Source organism: Mobula birostris, chromosome 3 (assembly GCF_030028105.1).
Source record: "Mobula birostris isolate sMobBir1 chromosome 3, sMobBir1.hap1, whole genome shotgun sequence".
NCBI classification, from domain to species: domain Eukaryota; kingdom Metazoa; phylum Chordata; class Chondrichthyes; order Myliobatiformes; family Myliobatidae; genus Mobula; species Mobula birostris.
The window spans coordinates 35,027,650-35,048,817 of NC_092372.1; the positions used below are offsets into that span (position 1 = coordinate 35,027,650).

Below are 21,168 nucleotides of genomic sequence, written 5' to 3' on the forward strand. Positions count from 1 at the left end.
GCTGCACATAGATACCTAAATCCCATTGGTCCTCCACAGCTCCTAGTTTTATTGAAGTTCATCTGAAATAGTTTTCTCTAGCAATGTTCGTCAATAATACTTTTGAAAATTCTTGTCTAGCCCACAAGTTACTATTCTTCCTAACTTAGTGTCACTTACAAAAAAAGCTTATGTTTGAAATTTATCCACATTATTAATGCAGTTAGAAAAGGTTTCTTTTGATGATATTTGAACTCAGTAATGACTCGTATTGGTAGTTAAAGGAATAAATATATTACATAAAAACATAGAAAATAGGTGCAGGAGTAGGCCATTCGGCCCTTCAGGCCTGCACCGCCATTCATTACGATCATGGCTGATCATCCAACTCAGAACCCTGTACCTGCCTTCTCTCCATACCCCCTGATCCCTTTAGCCACAAGGGCCATATCTAACTCCCTCTTAAATATAGCTAATGAACTGGCCTCAACTGTTTCCTGTGGCAGAGAATTCCACAGATTCACCACTCTCTCTGTGAAGAAGTTTTTCCTCATCTCAGTCCTAAAAGGCTTCCCCTTTATCCTCAAACTGTGACCCCTCGTTCTGGACTTCCCCAACATCGGGAACAATCTACCTGCATCTAGCCTGTCCAATCCCTTTAGAATTTTATATGTTTCAATAAGATCCCCCCTCAATCTTCTAAATTCCAGAGAGTACAAGCCTAGTTGATCCAGTCTTTCATCATATGAAAGTCCTGCCATCCCAGGAATCAATCTGGTGAACCTTCTCTGTACCCCCGCTGTAGCAAGAATGTCTTTCCTCAGATTAGGGGACCAAAACTGCACAGAATACTCCAGGTGTGGTCTCACCAAGGCCTTGTACAACTGCATTAGAACCTCCCTGCTCCTGTACTCGAATCCTCTTGCTATGAATGCCAGCATACCATTGGTCTTTTTCACAGCCTGCTGTACCTGCATGCCCACTTTCAATGACTGGTGTACAATGACTCCCAGGTCTCGTTGCACCTCCCCTTTTCCTAATCAGCCACCATTCAGATAATAATCTGTTTTCCTGTTCTTGCCACCAAAGTGGATAACCTCACGTTTATCCACATTAAATTGCATCTGCCATGAATTTGCCCACTCACCTAACCTATCCAAGTCACTTTGCATCCTCTTAGCATCTTCCTCACAGCTAACACTGCCACCCAGCTTCGTGTCATCCGCAAACTTGGAGATGCTGCATTTAATTCCCTCGTCTAAGTCATTAATATATATTGTAAACAACTGGGGTCCCAGCACTGAGCCTTGCGGTACCCCACTAGTCACTGCCTGCCATTCTGAAAAGGTCCTGTTTATTCCCACTCTTTGCTTCCTGTCTGCTAACCAACTCTCCACCCACACCAATACCTTACCCCCAATACCGTGTGCTTTAAGTTTGCACACTAATCTTCTGTGTGGGACCTTGTCAAAAGCCTTTTGAAATTCCAAGTATACCACATCCACTGGTTCTCCCCTATCCACTCTACTAGTTACATCCTCAGAAAATTCTATGAGATTCGTCTGACATGATTTTCCTTTCACAAATCCATGCTGACTTTGTCCGATGATTTCACCGCTTTCCAAATGTGCTGTTATCACATCTTTGATAACTGACTCTGACATTTTCCCCATCACCGATGTCAGGCTTACCGGTCTATAATTACCCCGATTCTCTCTTCCTCCCTTTTTAAAAATAAATTCTGTATTATTACTGTAGATCTGGTCTTTATTTTTCTACTTTTATTTAAAGGTTGCTGTGCTACACAGAGTTGGCTCCTCTGCTGATCACCTCTTTTTACTGAATCACATCCTGAGATGCCCAGCAGGTGTGAGCAAATGGGCAGGGCCATTTGTAAAGGTATGGTTTCATTTGTTACACTAAATCTAACGTTGCCTCACTTCTGCTTTCAGTTTAATATTCAGGAAGAAAATTAAATAGAATCACTTTGTTATCTTCTTATTATAATCTTATGCTTAATGCAAAAAAGGCAATGTTCGAAATGTTATTTAATTGTAATCATATTCTATAAATTGTTAAGTTTGTGAACTTGAGAAAACACAGGATTTTAAACTGCAATCAACCAGAATAAATTATAGCAGATTCAGTACAAAAATGTAGTTGAGAGTTTTCCTAACGTTAGCAATTCAACAAAAGAAATGAAAGGAAATTGGATTCATTCCATCTGACATCAAGGTACAGATGAGAATATTGGAACAGAAAATGATTACAGGACCAGACAATATCCTGGCTTGTACTCCAGAACCAGTTGCCACTCCAGCCAATGTATTCCATTATAGTTACAATACTGATATCTACCAGCAACGTGAAAAATTGCCTAACTGTGATCCTATTCATAAAACAGAGGCAAATCCAATATGGCTATTACTACCCGCATCACAGTATGTAGTCAGTGTAAATTGTAACTCTCTCTTCTGTACCTTGTAGATTACAATATATTTTGTAAGCAATCATTTGATTATTTAACATTGCTCATCATTTCAGATAGATGTGTCCAACAATCCTACAGGTGTTTTTCTCTTTATGCAAGCCCTAGCTTTACTTTTATCACCGATCAAGTAAGTATCTTGATTGTTACAATTACTTAACTTGCGTACTATTTTTTTTAAATCATGGTCTCCGCATGCACTAGTACATTATCAGTAAATAATTCACTATACAAGCCGTAATAGTGACATATCTCAGTATATTCCACCTAAGAACCTGTTCTGAAGTGAACTCTTCAACTACGTCTTAAATATAATACTCGTATAATTCAATACTCGTAACTTGGGAAAACATTTTATGGACTGCATTGATATATCTTTGTGAAGGGCTATCCAGATGGAAATTGAAATCCACAGCGTGATTATGAAATTGAATTAAGAATTGTGCAGTGAGTGAGGCCTCCATCGGTCAGAGTCAACCATGGATATTGCACCCTGGCTGTCTAGATACGCAAGCTTCGGCAGTACCATATGGAGAGCAAGCTGTTGCCCATGTAGCAAGCTCCCCCTCTCCACGCAGCTGATGAACCCAAAGGGACGGCAGAGACTGATACAGTTTGGTAGCAGCAGTGTGGAAGCAATTGCCAGTCAGCGTTGATCTTGATGTAGGACTGCCTTAGGGACTCCAGCTCCAGATTTCCCTCTCTGGGTTTGCTCCTGAACCCTTTCCCACGAGTGGGTACAACCACAAGGCAGCAGAGGTTTGAGATCGCAGACACAAGGAAATCTGCAGATGCTGGAAATTCAAGCAACACACACACAAAATGCTGGTGAAAAGCAGCAGGCCAGGCAGCATCTATAGGAAGAGGTACAGTCGATGTTTCGGGCCTAGACCCTTCATCAGTCCTGCATTCCACCAGCAATTTGTGTGTGTGTTGCAGAGGTTTGAGATCAGAGTTTTCCATCTCCTGGATGAGCTGCTGACGAACCCCATCTGCCCAAAGCATCTGGTTTTAAGGCACCAGTAACCTGCCTTTGCCTTTCATGGTTCTGCCGGGCTTTGTAGCTAAGCCACAGGTGAAGACCAGGAGCTGGCATTGTGAAGTAATAGCACAAAATAACTAATTACCCTGACACCTGAGCTAGAGAAGTGTAATTAATACTGACCTAACACTGTATTCCACAAGAATGATCTTGTAAAGTGCTCTGGGAGAAGTAGAGCTGATATCAGTAGCAGTGAGTATTCAACCCTCATTTTGCTTTTTCCTAAAATAACAAAATTTAATAATTCCCTCCTTGATTATTGCACGCTTCCAGTTGTAATCTGAAGTTACCTATTCCAGTAGGTCTTTTTTTTAATTTCCCCATGCTGTATGAAGTTCTTAATTTTGGCTTTGACCAGACCTGGGAAGTACCAACCAATAAAATAGTCAATGTTTTTATTCAAGTTTGTACAGAAATGCAGGTTTTTTCACCTTGCCTTCTAACACTGATTTATTTTAAAACTACTACTCATGAAATAGTTTTTTTTAATATATTTTAAAGAACTATAGTTGTGTGTAAGGCTTTATATAACTGTTTTCAAATTGTTTTTACAGTCCCAAGATGTAATGTTTCTAAACAATTGTAGGTATCGATCTGAGTTTCTGGTGCATATGAAACCCTGTGACCAAAAGCCACTGTCACCTGTCTCAAAAGAAAAAGATGTACAGAACTGGACCTTGGTAGATGAAGCTGGAGAAGAGGTATTTAATATTCTAAATTCTATTAGTCATTAATGTTTAAGCTTGCATTGAGGAAAAGACAGAGTTAACAAAGGAGGGGCCAGTATGGTTTATTTAAAGAAAAATCTTATTTTACAAATCCAATTCCATATTTTGCTGAGGTGTCAGAGAAACTTGGAGTGGGGTATGGTCAGGTTGGACTGGCCGTGGTCTAGTCAGGTTCATGTCTGATTTAAATTTTACTGCCATGCAGACATCAAGTGCAGATGAAAATAAATCTTTGAAAATCACAGGACATGTAGTGAAGGGTCAAGGGATTAATAAATAGAGATATTTTACACATGTTGGAGATTTTTTGATATTTATCAGATATTAGTGAAGCTGCAACCAAACTATTGCTTGCAGTTCTAGTCATCACACTTAAGGATATATGCAGAGTAGGCTTGACAAAGATGGTGATTAAAAAGTAAAATTCAGATACCAGAGACCCAAAATAAAAACCAAAAATGTTGGAAATGTTGGCAGCAGCTGTGGAAAGAGAATGTTTCAGCTGTTCAAATAAACAATTGAAATTGTTTCTGCCATTGTTTAGGTAATGACTTTTTTCAAATAGTTTAATAATTTTAAATTAAGTACGGAAAATTAACAATTATGCCATGGTCACAAAATACCTTGTGCAAATTTTTTTTATATACAGCTAAGGGTTAGAAACAAAACTGCTTTATTAACACTTTTTTAATATTTTCCAATGAAGTTATTGTGTGCACTAATATTTACAAACTTTCACAATGGATAAATAATGGATGGCAAATTTTCTCAATTATACAAAATGTTAAAAAGCACTTACATTTCTGGGTAAAGTAGCTTAAAATACATAAATGCTTCCTATTCTTCTTAAAATCATTTTGTACGAGTGCATAGTCAAGTAGGTCTTGTGATTCCTGTTGAGAACCAACTCTGTAATTCCTTAGCTAACAACCTTTATCCTTTGGTGATGTCTAGTGAGTGAACAGGATGAACTGCTTTACTCCTCTCGTTTTGCTAGAATTGTTGAGACTCGGTCTTTGGCCCAGTCCACCCCTAGGAGCAGGTTCCACCAGTCCGACAACTGAATCAGAATCGGGTTTATTATCACTGAAATGTGTTATGTTGTGAAATTTGTTTTTCTGCAGCAGCAGTACAGTACAAAGATATAAAACTGCTATAAATTACAAAATTAAAAATGGTGTAACAAAAGAGAATAATTAATCAATGTTCATTGACCATTTGGAAATCTGATAGCAGAGGGGAAGAAGCTGTTCCTTGCCAGAGCAGTGACCTACAGGTACCTGGGTGTGCACCTGAAGGACAGACTTGAGTGGAGCACCAACACAGAGGCTGTGTACAAGAAAGCCAGAGTCGCCTGTACTTCCTGAGGAGACTGAGGACCTTTGAAGTTTGCAGGCCTCTCCTTTGCATGTTCTATTGTCACCAGTACAGTCTTCTATGCGGTGATGTGCTGGGGCAATGGCATCAACACAGGTGATGCCAACAGGCTCAATAAACTGATTAGAAAGGCTGACTCTGTTACAGGAGTCAAAATAGACATACTGGAGGCTGTGATAGTGCAAAGGTCCCTATGAAAAATCCTGGCAATTCTGGAAAATGTTTCTCACCCTCCGCGTGCCTCCTTGGCTGAACAGAGGAGCACTTTTAGCAATAACTAAGACAACCAAGACCTGCTGAGTTCCTCCAGCGTGTTGTGAGTGTTGCTTTGACCCCATCATCTGCAGAGTATTTTGTGTATACGAACTCTTCTCCCTCCTGCCATCTGGCAAAAGGCACTGAAGTATTCGGGCTCTCATGACCAGACTATGTAACAGTTTCTTCCCTCAAGTCATCAGACTCCTCAATACCCAGAGCCTGGACTGACACCAACCTACTGCCCTCTACTGTGCCTACAGTCTTGTTTATCATTTATTGTAATACCTGCACTATTTTGTGCACTTTATGCAGTCCTGGGTAGGTCTGTAGTCTAGTGTAGTTTCTGTGTTGTTTTTTTTACGTAGTTCAGTCTGGTTTTTGTATTGTTCATGTAGCACCATGGTCCTGAAAAACGTTGTCTCGTTTTTACTGTGTACTGTACCAGCAGTTATGGTCGTAATGACAATAAAAAGTGACTTGACTTGACTAGAACTGCGCTGCTCCAAAGAGCGCTATATGAGGTCATTCTTACCCTCAATCTTTGGGCTCTATGATGAGTCAACATATAGCCAGGAAAATAATGACACCCTCCTGTTAGACTGTTTGAGGCACCTTATTTTTTAAAATTTTTTCCGTCCTTACTCAGAGCCTTCACTCAACTCTTGAGATGTTCTTCCTAGTCTCAATTTGTCATGATCTTCAACGCACTCCTTCATCTAGTTGACTTGGAAAAGGAGCTTCAACATTGTAGGCAGTGAGCTGAAATCAAGTGCAAGATACTATAAGTTTAAAAGACCACTTTGGAATGCATTGATTATCAGTTCATTATTCTTATGATTTAAATCTGCTAGAAAAATATTTTAAAGTTCCTTTTATTTATACCTATGCATCTACTGTGCTGAACATAGAATCTTGGGAGCAAACTACTCAACAGTTGCATACTCTGAACAGCTGGATTAAATTTTACTTCAAAAGTGCAACTTAAGAAATTTGAACACACCATATGTACAAAGAATCATTTACCGTCTTAAAGAAATTGAATATTTTATTAAATAAATATACAGTGACATTTTTCATTTTTGATTCCAAATCTAGGATGAAGATCCTGACACCAGTTGGCAACTATTGTCAGAGGATGATTTGATTACCCTTTTATCGCAGTTTCCTTTTGATGAACTGTTTAAACAAATGTTTGGGATAACTATCAAAGGTAATAACACTACATTTCCCTAAGTAAAAAAAAAACTATTTAATTTTTATACTTATTAAGTTTGATAATTTTGTTATTACAAGACCACATTAGAACAGATTTTTTGGGAAGACGATGACAAAATACAAAAGTACCAAAATTTGCTTCTATTACTTTTAATACTGTCAGTATCTTTGCAAATTTTTACACATACACAGCTCTGAGCTGATCAGTATGCCATTATTGTCTTGCTGCCTTATGCAGTATGAGCAAGCTGAAATCAATTAGTGATGTGTACCTAAGCTTCTCACAGACAAAGTTCCCACTGAGGTATTCTGTAAAACTTGTACAAAACGCAGAGTGATCTCTGTAAGAACTTGGATTGTTTTCTCTGGAGCAGTAGAGACTGAGGGGTGGCCTGATAGGATATATAAAATCATAAGAAACAGGATCAGAATTAGGCCAGTTGACCCATTGAGTCTGCTCTGCCATTTCATCATAGCTGATCCAATTTTCCTCTCAGCCCAAATGTCCTGCCTTTTCCTGTATCCCTTCGTGCCCTGACTAATCAAGAATCTTATCAACCTCTGCCTTAAATATAGCCAATGATTTGGCCTACACAGCCACCTGTGGCAACCGGATTCCACAGATTCACCACTCTCTGCCTATAGAAATTCCTCCTCATCTCCATTCTAAAAGGATGCTCTCTATTCTGAGGCTGGGTGTCCTTTAGTTTTAGACTAATCAGTGTGCTAATAGAATAGTGTTTTTTTTCCACTGGGTGGTAAAATCTAATATCGAAGAGAATAAGTTTAATATGAGAGGAGGAAAATTTGAAAGAAATTTGCAAACCAAGTTTTTTTTTTTCCCTAGAGTGGTAGGTGTCAGGAACACACAGCAAAGGATGTAGTAGAAGTAGATGTGATAGCGAAGTTTAAGAGGCATTCAGTCAGGCAGATGAATGGGCAGAAAATGGAGGGATGAAGACTACATGCAGGTTGATGTAGTTAGTTTAATTTGGCATCATGTTCAGTGCAAACATGATGGGCTGAAGGGTCTGTTTCTGGGCTGCACTATTATATGCTTGACAAAGGTAACTTCTGTGCATTCAATTTAATATTTTTTTAAAGCATGAAACATCATTCTATCTGTTTTAAACTATTATAAATTATTGTGCAATGAATTGAGATTTTGCTAGATGGCATGTAAGGTGAATGGACAGGAAGTTAAAATTGAAATATTCGATCGTAATGTTCATTGTAAAATATTGTATTTCATTAACTTTTATATGTTGACCAGGTGAATACAGTCCAGAGAAAAGCACATGTCATCAGATGATGAAAATCATTGGGTTTGCATCTTCATTGATAGACCTCCTAGCTTTGGGATTGGAAACCTTTAATAGAGCACGATATAGACAATTTGTGAAAAGGATTGGTCAAATGATCAGGTAAGATAAAAATTGTCTCTAATCAAGGATATTTTTGACACTGCAATTTTGCAGTAAAAGTAATGTTATTTATTATACTTTTATCACTAAACAGAGATTAGGAAGTGAAAAGACAAAATCCTGGAAATATTGAGAAATCTGGCAACATATGAAGTCCATAATGTGTTCTGATGTGAAAAAGATTACGAGTGTCTGGAAATTTTGTTTTGGTAGGTTTTAGGAGCAGAGAATTTGATGAAAAGTTTTAACAGGAAACACTCAGAGCTTGAGTGTCCAAACAACAGAAAGGACAATAAATAGTTATAGAACTGAGGAAAAATGAGAGAATGGAAGAATGTAAAGACTAATACAGTTTTAAATTTCAGGCATTTATTAACATTAAACCAATGTAGTTCATGTTTGTCCCACTGAACAACAATACTTTAGGGCAACAGAGATTTTTGTAGTGCCATTTGCATGGTTTCATTCTCTGTTTCCAGTTTTCTCACTCATCTTAGTGGCTATAACCTTAACCCAGCGAGTTTTCCGGCACCAGGTTCTGAGATGGTATTTTTATTTGATTTTCCTTTTCTCTTTCAAGAATATAATTAAATGAATAAAATATTTTAGCCTGCTAATCACACCCTGTCTTTCCAGAGACCTAACACAATTTCCCTCTTTATCATTTACACAAGTTTATTACTTTATACAAACATTCCTCAAATTCCAAAACGCTGAAATTTTAAGAAGTGTTCAGTTGGGTTAAATTTTTTCAGACTTGCATTTTGCTATATTTTGGATTTAAGCAGAAATTTTATTTGCTCCGTATGGGAACTTATTTCAATTTGTTCATTCAGTGCTTGGATCATAGACTGGTTTTATTAGGTAAACATGTGACAACTTTTCTACACTTGGACTGTTTTTTAAATTAAAAGAGAATTTGAATTCAAGGTCAGAAAATTAAGGTTTGGGATGAAACTGGAGAGCATAAGAAATAACAGTCTATTTAGAAATAGCAGAGCCCATTAAGCTGTTGCACAGTTAAGATCATGACTGATCTATCTCACTGATATTTGCCTACACTATCCCAATAGCCCTCAATTCCTTTAATATTCAGAAATCTATTCACCTGTGTTTTGAATAAAACCTCAATGATCTCAAGAACCTTTTCTGAATCTTAAACCTACGTTGCTCATCTTTAAAGCACAGCAGTGCTTCTGTTTCCTGAAACGAATAAGGAAATATGGTATGCCTCCACTTGCCCCTGCCAATTTTTATAAATGCACCATGGAAAGTGTCCTATCCAGAATCATCACAGCTTGGTATGTCAACTTGCTCAGCCAAAGACCACAAAAATTGCAGACAGTGGCAGTCACAGTGTGGACCACCACAAATACCAGCCACTCCCGCAGGGACTCTGTCTACACTTTTTACTGCCTCAGAAGAACAGCCAACATAATCAAAGATCCCTCTCAGCTCAGGCATCTGAGCAGAAGCTGCTGTTGATCCACTAGGGTCAAGAATAGCCTGTCTCACTGTTAAATAGACGTCTTGTGTGATAAAGGTGAACTCTTAACCTCATAATCTACTTTGTCATGGACTTTGCACCTTATTGTCAACTGTAGTACATTTTCTCTGACAATATATTCTGCATTTTGGTGTTTTCCCTTGTAGTACCTCAATGTTCTTGAGTTTTAAATGATCTGTATGGATGGCACGCCAAAGAAATATCACTGTATCTCAGTACATGTGACAATAATGAGTCCCTTATTCGGAAACTGTGATCCCTGATTCTAAAATTGTCAGATAGAAGAAGCAATCTACTTGCATCCTGTCATTCACAGTAAGGGACAATGTATCTTCGCTCACTTTAGTTGAGTCATTTTTCCTACTCTTCTTTCTGATATGGCATTCATTAGACAAAAGACAAAACAATCCAGCCATAAGTCAAGGTGAAACTTGGTAAACTGGGAACCTAGTGAACCATTTTATTTGTTTGTTTCATCTTGGTGATTATGCTCTGAGCCATTTTGCTGAGTTATCCACAATACCTGGTAGATTGTTTTCATCCTGTTATCCTTCATTCAAAACCAGAATGATACATGCTAATTTGTCATTGATGATCAAAATGTTAATTGTTTATCCTTTTTCACACAGACATATATATAAGCAGAAACTTTCCCTGTAAAGGGAGGGCTAGAAAATCAAGCAAAGTCTATTGGCTCTTTTTCATGTTTTTGTGAGAGTGATTTTATGTAATTCTGAAAGACTGAGATAATGCAGTATTGTTTGTTTTGATGGAAAATTGTTAAACTTGGGACTAAGGATGTTTTCACAAATCTGTTTTTAATTTCCTATCAGATTTTGGGAATTAAGTTCTTTTATTGAACTCTGCTTTGTCTGGATATATCACAAACAAAACTAGCCTTCAGACCTCCCTCAATGCATTCCATGCTCCACCTTTCTCGCCCCATCTTCTTCTCCTATGATTCCATTTAAGGCCTTTATGGCTCCCACCTATCAACTTGCACCTTCTGTCTCTATTTCTACTCTCTCCTCCTCCATCTGCCTAGCCCAACCTACCACATGCTAGCTCTTGCTCCACCCCTTCCATCCACCTTTTTATATGGCTATCTTCCCTCTATCTTTTAGTCGAGCTGAAGGGTCTTAACCTGAAATGTTGACTGTCCATTACCTCCATAGATGCTGCCTGACCCTGAGTTCCTCCTGCATCATGTTTGGTGCATCTGAACTGAATATTGAAATCTGGGATAAACCTCCTCACTACAAGGTTAAGTTCTTGCATCAGGAGTCTTACAAGTGAACTTCAAAAATTGGGGGTCCTTGATGACGAATGTTGCTTTCTTGCAACAGCATTCCGTGTAGATGTGCTCAATGTTGAGGAGAGCTACCCTTGATGGACTAGGCCGTATCCACTACTTTTTGTAGGTTTTCCTTTCAAAGTGTTTCCATATCGGGTCGTGATACAATCAGTCATTATACTTTCTACCACACATCTGTAGATGTTAGTCAAAGTTTTAGATGTTATGCCAAATCTTTGCAAACTTCTAAGGAAGTAGAGGCTGCCATGCTTTCTTCATAATTGAACTTGCATGCTGGACCCAGGACAATTCCTCTGAAATGATAAGACCGAGGAATTCAAAGTTTCCTCTCCACCTCTGATCCCCAGTTAAGTACTGGCCCATGGACCTCCAGTTTCCTCCTCCTGAAGTCAATAATCAGCTCTTCTGTCTTGCTAACCTTGATTGAGAAGTTATGGTGGGGCACAACTCAGCCAGATTTTCAAACTCCTTCCTATATGCTGATACGTCACCAGCTTTGATTCAGGCAACAAAAGTGGTATCATCAGCAGACTTAAATAAGGGGATCAAAGCAACCTGGTCTGCTAATATTCCTAGATTCCTCATTGATTTCAGATTCTAACATTTGCATTGTTTTAATGTTTGATTTTTTTTTCAGTTAATCCTTTTCTCATTTTTAATGGATGTATTCTATTTTCTACTTAATCACTAGGAGAACAATTTGTTACGTAAGTAACCACTGGGCTCAGTTTGCAGCTTTCCACAAAAAACATGGAATAAAGATGGACCAATTTTACTCTCTTGAAAAGTTGCAAGTGGAACTTGATGAGCTTTTTCTTCGGGCAGTGTTATATGTACTGAAAGCTAAAAGGTATGTTTGTGTTAAGACAGGTGTGTTGATGAGCATTTATAGGTTTTGAATTATTAATTGCTATTGCCAATTTTTAAATATTCTTGGGTTCTTTACTTGTAGAAGAGATACATTGCTTGAGCCTTAATGCATGTATATCCACATTATGATTCAGGAGTCAGTTCTTCAGAAGGAGGACAAGTATTGAGACCTGTAATTGAGGATCCAGTTACAACGGTTGACAGTGTTTGGCAAGTTACATCTTTTGAATGTCCAACACCAAACTCTTGAAACAGGCACTCTTCTGAGCTCCATGGAAGAAAATAAAAAAGCTGTAAAAGCTCAAAAACTGAAATAAAAACAGAAAATGCTGGAATACTTAGCAGGTTAGGCAGGATGTATAAGCTGTTACTATTTCAAGTCTGTAAGGCTCTAGTTGACCACAAATGTTAATTGTTTCTTTCTGTGGAAAGGAACAGTTAACATTTCTGGTCCACTGGAACCTCAGGGTCTCAGATCTGAAATGGTACCTGCTTATAGTGCTGCTCTGCCAAGACTTTTCTAGTAATAGGAAGAGATTACCAGATAAACAAAGAAAAAGGTTTGAAGATGTCCTTAAAGCCCACTTGAACAACATTTCCCACAAGCTAAAATTCACTGCCCTTCTCAAAGTAGAGGAGAACATTCAGGATGGTATTGAGGATTTCAAAGTGATGCATTGAGAGCAAATAGAGGTGTAAGAGGCAGAACGGATGCATGATAGACGGATCCAGGTGTGGAGGGGTGTGCCACTCCACAATAGATAGAATGACATGATAGATGGATCCAGGTGTGGAGGAGTGTGCCACTCCACAATAGATAGAATGACATGATAGACGGATCCAGGTGTGGAGGAGTGTGCCACTCCACAATAGATAGAATGACATGACAGACGGATCCAGGTGTGGAGGGGTGTGCCACTCCACAATAGATAGAATGACATGATAGATGGATCCAGGTGTGGAGGGGTGTGCCACTCCACAATAGATAGAATGACATGATAGACGGATCCAGGTGTGGAGGAGTGTGCCACTCCACAATAGATAGAATGACATGACAGACGGATCCAGGTGTGGAGGGGTGTGCCACTCCACAATAGATAGAATGACATGACAGACGGATCCAGGTGTGGAGGGGTGTGCCACTCCACAATAGATAGAATGACATGATAGACGGATCCAGGTGTGGAGGGGTGTGCCACTCCACAATAGATAGAATGACATGATAGACGGATCCAGGTGTGGAGGAGTGTGCCACTCCACAATAGATAGAATGACATGATAGACGGATCCAGGTGTGGAGGAGTGTGCCACTCCACAATAGATAGAATGACATGACAGACGGATCCAGGTGTGGAGGGGTGTGCCACTCCACAATAGATAGAATGACATGACAGATGGATCCAGGTGTGGAGGGGTGTGCCACTCCACAATAGATAGAATGACATGATAGACGGATCCAGGTGTGGAGGAGTGTGCCACTCCACAATAGATAGAATGACATGACAGACGGATCCAGGTGTGGAGGGGTGTGCCACTCCACAATAGATAGAATGACATGATAGACGGATCCAGGTGTGGAGGGGTGTGCCACTCCACAATAGATAGAATGACATGACAGACGGATCCAGGTGTGGAGGGGTGTGCCACTCCACAATAGATAGAATGACATGATAGACGGATCCAGGTGTGGAGGAGTGTGCCACTCCACAATAGATAGAATGACATGATAGACGGATCCAGGTGTGGAGGAGTGTGCCACTCCACAATAGATAGAATGACATGATAGACGGATCCAGGTGCGGAGGAGTGTGCCACTCCACAATAGATAGAATGACATGATAGACGGATCCAGGTGCGGAGGAGTGTGCCACTCCACAATAGATAGAATGACATGATAGATGGATCCAGGTGTGGAGGGGTGTGCCACTCCACTAACCCCCAGCCATCTGCCTGGCTGGTCACCATCTAACCAATTGTTCTACAGTTCCCATGTTTGTCATTAGTCATTTCAGAAACACTATGAGCTGGCCTGTTAAATATTCCTACAAGCATACACCTCATTGTAGGACAAAGAGATCCGGGAATACAGATCCATACTACTTTGAAAGTGGCGTCACAGGTAGATAGGGTCATGAAGAGAGTCTTTGGCAGAGGAGCTTCATGTGTCTGGACATTAAGTACAGGTGCTGGAATGTTATGCTGAAGATGTTTACATTGATGGGACCAAATTAGGGTGATTGTGTGCAGTCTGGTCACCTACCTATAGGATGTATCTCAATATGTTTGAAAAAATACAGAGAAAATTTATGTGGATGTTGCCAGGACTTGACATGAGTTACAGGGGAAGTTTGAATGATGGGAGATCTTTTGGAGGTATGAAAAAATTGAGGCATATAGATAGGGTAAATGCATGCAGGCTTTTATCCCTCATGTTGGTTGAGACTAGAATTTGAAGTCATAGGTTAAGGATGAAAGCTGAACTATTTAGGCCATAAGATGTAGGAGCACAATTAGGCGATTGGGCCCAATGTGTCTACTCCACCATTTCATTGTGGCTGGTCCAATTTTCCTCTCAGTCCCAATCTCCTACTGTCTCTCTGTAACTCTTCATGCCCTGGCCAATCAAGAATCTATCAACCTCTGCCTTAAATAAAGATTTGGCAGCTGCCTGTGGCAAAGAATTCCACAGATTCACAACTCTGTGGCTAAAGAAATCCCTCCTCATCTCCATTCTAAAAGGATACCCCTTTATTCTGAGGCTGTCCTCTGGTGTTAGACACTCCATCATAGAAAACATCCTCTCCACATCTACTCTATCGAGGCCTTTCACAATTTGAAAGGTTTCAATGAGGTCATCATTCATTCTTCTGAATTCTAGTAAATACAGGCCCAGAGCCACCAAACGCTCTTCATATGACAAGTCATTCAATCCTGGAATCATTTTCATGAACCTCCTTTGAACCCTCTCCAAACCTACTTGTTATTTCTTCAAAGGATTCCAGCAGATTTGACAGGCAAGATTTTCCCTTGAGGAAACCATACTGACTATGGCCTATTTTATCATGGCCTCCAAGTACCCTGAAACCATATCCTTAACAATTGACTGTTACATCTTCCCACCACTGAGGTCAGCCTATAATTTCCTTTCTTCTGCCTCTCTCCCTTCTTGAATAGTGGAGTGACATTTTAAATTTTCCAGTCTTCTGGAATCATTCCAGAATCTAGTGATTCGTGACAGATCATCAGTAATACCTCCACAATCTCTTCAGCCACCTTTTTCAGAACCCTGGGGTATACACCATCTGGTCCAGGTGACTTACCTACCCTCAGACCATTTAATTTCTCAAGAACCTTCTCCATAGTAATAGTAACTTCACACACTTCATGACCCTTGACACCTGGAACCTTCACCATACTGCTCGTGTCTCCAACAGTGATGACTGATGCAAAATACTTATTCAGTTAATCTGCCGTTTCTTTGTTTCCCCCCGCCCCCCATTACTATCTCTCCTGCATCATTTTCCAGCAGTCTGAAATGCACTCTCGCCTCTCTTTTACACTTTATGTATCTGAAGAAACTTTTGGTATCCTCTTTAATATTACTTTGTTGGCTTACTTTTGTATTCCAACTTTAACTTATTGACTTTTTTAGTTGCCTCTGTTGGTTTTTAAAAGCTTCCCAATCCTCTAACTTCCCACTAATTTTTTCCTCTATTATATGCCCTCTCTTTGGCTTGTACGGGGAATCTGAGAAGGAAATTCTTCATTCAGAGGGTGCTGTGCATGTGAAATGAGCTGCCAGTGAAAGTGGCAAATACAGGTTCATTTGTAATACTTAAGAGAGATTTAGATAGGTACATGGATGGGAGGAGTATGGAGGGGTATGGTCCAGGTGGAGGTAGATGGGACTAGACAAACCAAGTCAGCATGGACTGGATGGGCTGAGGGGCCTGTTTCCATGTCATTATGCTTTGTATGTGATCTCACATTTGCTCCCACATACTCAGGCATGCCATTGAACCAAGTACGTTGTATTATCAATTTTTATATTGTAGTCAATGATAAAGGAACAACATGCGTCCAAAGCCCTAAAGTTTGACCATCAGGTAACACTAATCACATAGAAATTCCCGTGTGTCCATTAAAATGCACAATGGGGTGTGCAAATGGCACAGCCAAGCCCCAGTTGGTATTTGGAGGGTGGGATTACTGACCAGAGGGGCAGACAGTCAGATGATGCTTTGGGGGTTAGTAGATGGTAAATTGGTCTTTGGCAGGGATGCTGAAAATAATGAACCTCAATATGGAGTTAGATCAATCTTCTTTGGTAAAGTCTAATCCAATATCAATAAGTCCATATTACTCCAGAATGCGGAAAGTTGGAGAAAAGATTTTTTTTTTTTAAATCTATGCACTTTGGTAATTGTTGAACATGATTTGATAGCAGTACATGTCAAATGTTAAACTGATTTTTTTTAAAATCAGGATTTTTGTTTTATGTCTCATTTCTTTTAAGTTAGAAAAAAAAATTGTCCTTTGAAACAGGTTGGGAATTTGGCTTTTCATGTCTGAGATGCCATTTGAAACTCTATCGAACAAGATGATATGGAAACTCTTCTACATCCTGCATTGTGCAGAATGTGAGAATATTGATGGATTATGCACTGGACTACATTCTGATGAATGCAAGATCAAGCTTAAAGGTACTGCAGAGACATTGTCACCTCTGCATTTGCAGACAACTTTTCTAAGCAGTATATATACATATATATGAAAATCGGATTTTGTTTATTACAGGGTTAAACTTTAGTCAGTTTCGTAGGTAAGGAAAAAGATTCATTGTTCCTTGCATATATACATTCCTTTCCATCAATATAATGTTTTCCTCATACAATTATCAATACCTCTGTATATAAAAAGCTATTTTTAGAAACCAGCAGTAAATTTTTGATGCTATGTTCGTATGTGTGCGATTTAGATAAACATATGGATATAAATTAAAGGATTATGACTGTTGCAAAATGTAGTCTAGGAATTCTCGGAGTAAATAGGTTTTTTGAATAACAATATTTCTATCCTTTTGCTCTAACTTACATACTTCACAATGCCATTATTTAGTATACTAATGAATGTATTGAACAGACAATAGAAGGTTAGAAAGATGGAATACTGTTTGTGTCTGTTACAGTCTAATTTAGTATCTCTTTGCATGCAGCATTTTAAAAAAATCCAGTTAAATGGCTTCATCTTTCTGATTTATCGGACAATCATCGGTGTCTTTATAGTTGAGTCAGCCTCACACAGTTAAAGTATTCTGTTCAGTTCCGGTCACCTCATTAAAGGAAGGATGTGGAAGCTTTAGAGGGGGGGGTTCAGAGGAGATTTATTGGGATGCTGCCTGGATTAAAAGACATATTTTCTGAGGAAAGTTTGAGCGAACTAGGGCTTTTCTCTTTGGAGTGAATGAGAATGAGAGTGACTTGACAGAGTTGTAAAAGATTGACAGACAAAAGCAGTAGACAGCCAGCATTTTTTTCCCAGGGTGACAGTGGCCAATGCTACTAAAAGTGAGTAGAGGAAAGTTTAAGGGAGATGCCAGAAGTAGATTTTTATTTTGTTCAGCAAATGATGGGTTCTTAATACACAGTATCGATGGTGGTAGTGGCTATGCTTTGCTGTTCTATGTTCATGATTATTAATACTGGACTAGCAGTTTGGAAGTTTGAGTTTAAATTATACTTGTTTTGAAATTAAATTTAATACATTTAGTCATTTGTAATCCTTAGTACCTGAATAGTAGATCATTATTACATTTTTGTGTTTCTGTTTTAAAACAGACCCAGAACATAAACAAATGTTTGAACAGTGCTTGTCCAACATTACTAGCTCCGACGGAATATGTCTTCTCACTACATTTGCACATATGACCCGATCAAAACGAGAAAATGTGGATCAAGAGTTTGTGAAGATAGTTGCTTTAGAAATATATGAGGTCTGTTAGTTGTCTAAAAATTGGAACTTATCTTAAATTCATTACTATTTGTTTTGAAGTTCTATGGGTCAATTATAGCATATTTTGCAAAAAAAAGAACAGCACTATTACTAAATAGTTTAACTGTAAAATGTATTTAAAATAAATAATGGAACTTTATAATGTTTATAATTTGGGGGATAATCAGAAAGATGATGTTGCTGATGTATTGATATTTGTGAACCCAAATTGCTGCATATCGGATGTATTGTCTTTGAGAGAACGAATCAGGAACGATGGAATAGATTTTCCTCACTCATTTGGTGTGGTAAACTATTAATAGACAGTGTCTGACCGCATAAGGAAGCTTTGATAAACTTAAAGGCCTTACTTTCCCTGATATTGCAGTGGACAAATGTGTCACATTTTTAAAAATTATGTCAAACATATTTTTATCTGTAACCTAATTTCAGAATATCATTCTCTGCTGTGTTGTCAGATCAACTAGAAAGGAGGAATTGCTGAATCGGGTACTGGGGGGAGAAAAGTGGATCAGGTGTCAGAAGGAGAACACGTGGGCAAATGTCAATCATAGCTACTGGGGCAGTGGGTGACTTTTGAGGAGGAAATGTTTCAGGTTCAGATGAGTACAATCCCACAAAAAAAATGCCAGGAGACCAAAGCCAGGGTAATGAGGGAAATGTGGTGAAATAAAGGAAGAATTCTTCAAGTGAGAGTAGGGCTAAGCACACTATGTTGAGAGGGAAATTGAAGAATTAAGGCCAGTGAAGACATAGAATAGTAGACAGGTAACATAAAAGAAAACCTGAAAAATCATTTTATAATATTTAAATAATAAAAGGCAGAATGGGACCTATTGAAAAGTGATCTAAATATTTAAATGTGCAATGCTATATCACAAGTTAATCACAGATTTAAAAGAAGTCTTAAGTGCGTGATCCAGATTTGAATACTGGTTAAACATATGGCTCAACAGAATAAGACTGAGGTTGTGAGCAATCTGGTCATCTTGTGCCAGTAATTTCAAGCAGTTTGGGATTTATGTTCTAAGGCAAAGGTAATGGTATTGTTTTCTTTGCAATTTAACTGATAGAATTTGTGATTTATTCATGATTCTCAGATTATAAGCTGGGCAAAGCAATGTATTGTGATGGGGGGGGGGGGAGGGCGGGGGTGGAAGATCAGAAATGCCTCATTTCTGGATGTTTCCAAATGCTGCACCGAGATGAACAGAGACCCAAGGAGAAATACTGGGGGGGAGGGGGGAGAAAAATAGAATAGGTCTGAGAAGAGAAGCTTTTGTGGGATATACTCAGTACAGTGGATTCAGTTAATTGGTACACATCGGGATCAGTACATTTTGGTCCAATTAAGTAGCCACTCCAATTAGCGGTTTGATGGAAATAGTTAAAAAGGTATTTAAAAAAAAGGCAAACTCCATTTAACTGATTAACAAGTTATGTATTTAAATGAAATACAGAAAAAAATTTGAACACTGCCAATATAACTACAGAACTATAAAACTGTACTAGTTACTAATAATTACTGACAAAATTTTACCAGTGTATACTGCTATGCTCTTGATTGAACGTAAATTAACGTAGTTAGCGCAGGCATCTATGGTAATTTTTGGCTACTATCAAATCTTCTCATGGCATCTTGACAAGGGTCTGAAATTAGTCCATTTTTGCAAAAATTATCAAAAATCACTGATTTTTGGATTGGTGTTCATCAGCCCAAACATAACACAAGCGTATGCAATTGACGCTATTTAGAAGCTATTCACTCTGGGCACAGTGTGGTGTCTAACAACATGCAACTGACACTAGTTAAAATCTGTTCAACATTATCCTGTCCCAATCAATATTATCCCAAATAAACGTATGGAAGCTAACTATTTTCTCGAATAATTTTTGTTCTTTAAGAGTTGTCCCAAAAAATGACTGACCTGATTAACCAATTATCTAATGCCCCAATTGACCACAATCCACTTTTTTAAAATTTACAGGTAGCCTATGTAAGTCCTTCCACCAGAGAGTCATTTTCCAAGGTTGGCCGTGAACTTCTGGCCACAATTTCAACAGCTCATCCTCATATAATCTCAGTACTTTTGGATTGTGTCCGAGGAAGCATTGATAAAGTTGGCATGGTACGTTCTGATTTAACTTTTAAATAAAATGCCTAAGTACATAAAGTACCGGATCTATTTCAGAGTCAGCTTTATTATGACATAAGTTATGAAATTTGTTGTTTTGCATAAAAGTTTCTGTAATGTACAGATTAAATTGTACAGAAAAAAAGGAATAGCAAGGTTGTGTTCAGGTATTCATGGACTGTTCAAAAATCTGATGGCAGAGGTGAAGAAGATGTTCCTAAGTCATTAGGATGGGTATTCAAACCTCCTGTACATTTTCCTAGATGGTAGTCACAGAGTCACAGAGCTGGCTGAGTCTCTTTGTGATCCTGAGCATTGAGGTACTTCCATACCAGGTTGTGATGCACCAGTCAGAATGATCACCTCCACACATTTCTAGAGATTTCCAAGTCTATGGTGACATTTCAAATCTCCTCTAAGTCCTAATGAAGTATAGCTGCTGGGCCAGCTTCTTTATGATTGCATCAGTGTGTTGAACCCAGAATAGATCCTCTGAGGTGTTGACACCTAGAAACTTACACCTGCTTATGTTTTCCCACTGACTCCTCAATGAGGACTGGTGTGTTCTCCCGACTTCCCCTTTCTTAAGACCGCCATCAGTTCCTTGGTCTTGCCGACATTGAGTGTGAGGTTGTTGTGACACCACTCAACCAGCTGATCTTTCTTGCTCCTGTAAGGTTCCTCACCGCTATTGGAAATTTTACCAATAACTGGATTTATGAGTGGTGTTTCAGCAGTGCTAAATGACACAGTCATGAATGTAGAGAGAGCAGTGGGATAACCGTGGATCCTTAATGTGCGCCTGTGTTAGATGTCAG

The 21,168-nt window shown here is 38.9% G+C and overlaps 1 protein-coding gene across 2 annotated transcripts in view; it reads left to right on the forward strand.

The window, feature by feature from the left end:
* The window catches only part of epg5 (ectopic P-granules autophagy protein 5 homolog (C. elegans)), a 126,414-nt gene that overhangs the window by 14,432 nt on the left and 90,814 nt on the right, over window positions 1-21,168 (forward strand). For both annotated transcript variants that reach the window (XM_072252453.1, XM_072252454.1), the window contains exons 5-13: window positions 1,771-1,878; window positions 2,524-2,597; window positions 4,096-4,210; window positions 6,968-7,082; window positions 8,361-8,511; window positions 12,025-12,183; window positions 16,749-16,906; window positions 18,041-18,195; window positions 20,204-20,344. In XM_072252453.1, the coding sequence (XP_072108554.1) occupies window positions 1,771-1,878; window positions 2,524-2,597; window positions 4,096-4,210; window positions 6,968-7,082; window positions 8,361-8,511; window positions 12,025-12,183; window positions 16,749-16,906; window positions 18,041-18,195; window positions 20,204-20,344 (1,176 nt within the window). The remainder of the gene's footprint in view (window positions 1-1,770; window positions 1,879-2,523; window positions 2,598-4,095; window positions 4,211-6,967; window positions 7,083-8,360; window positions 8,512-12,024; window positions 12,184-16,748; window positions 16,907-18,040; window positions 18,196-20,203; window positions 20,345-21,168) is intronic.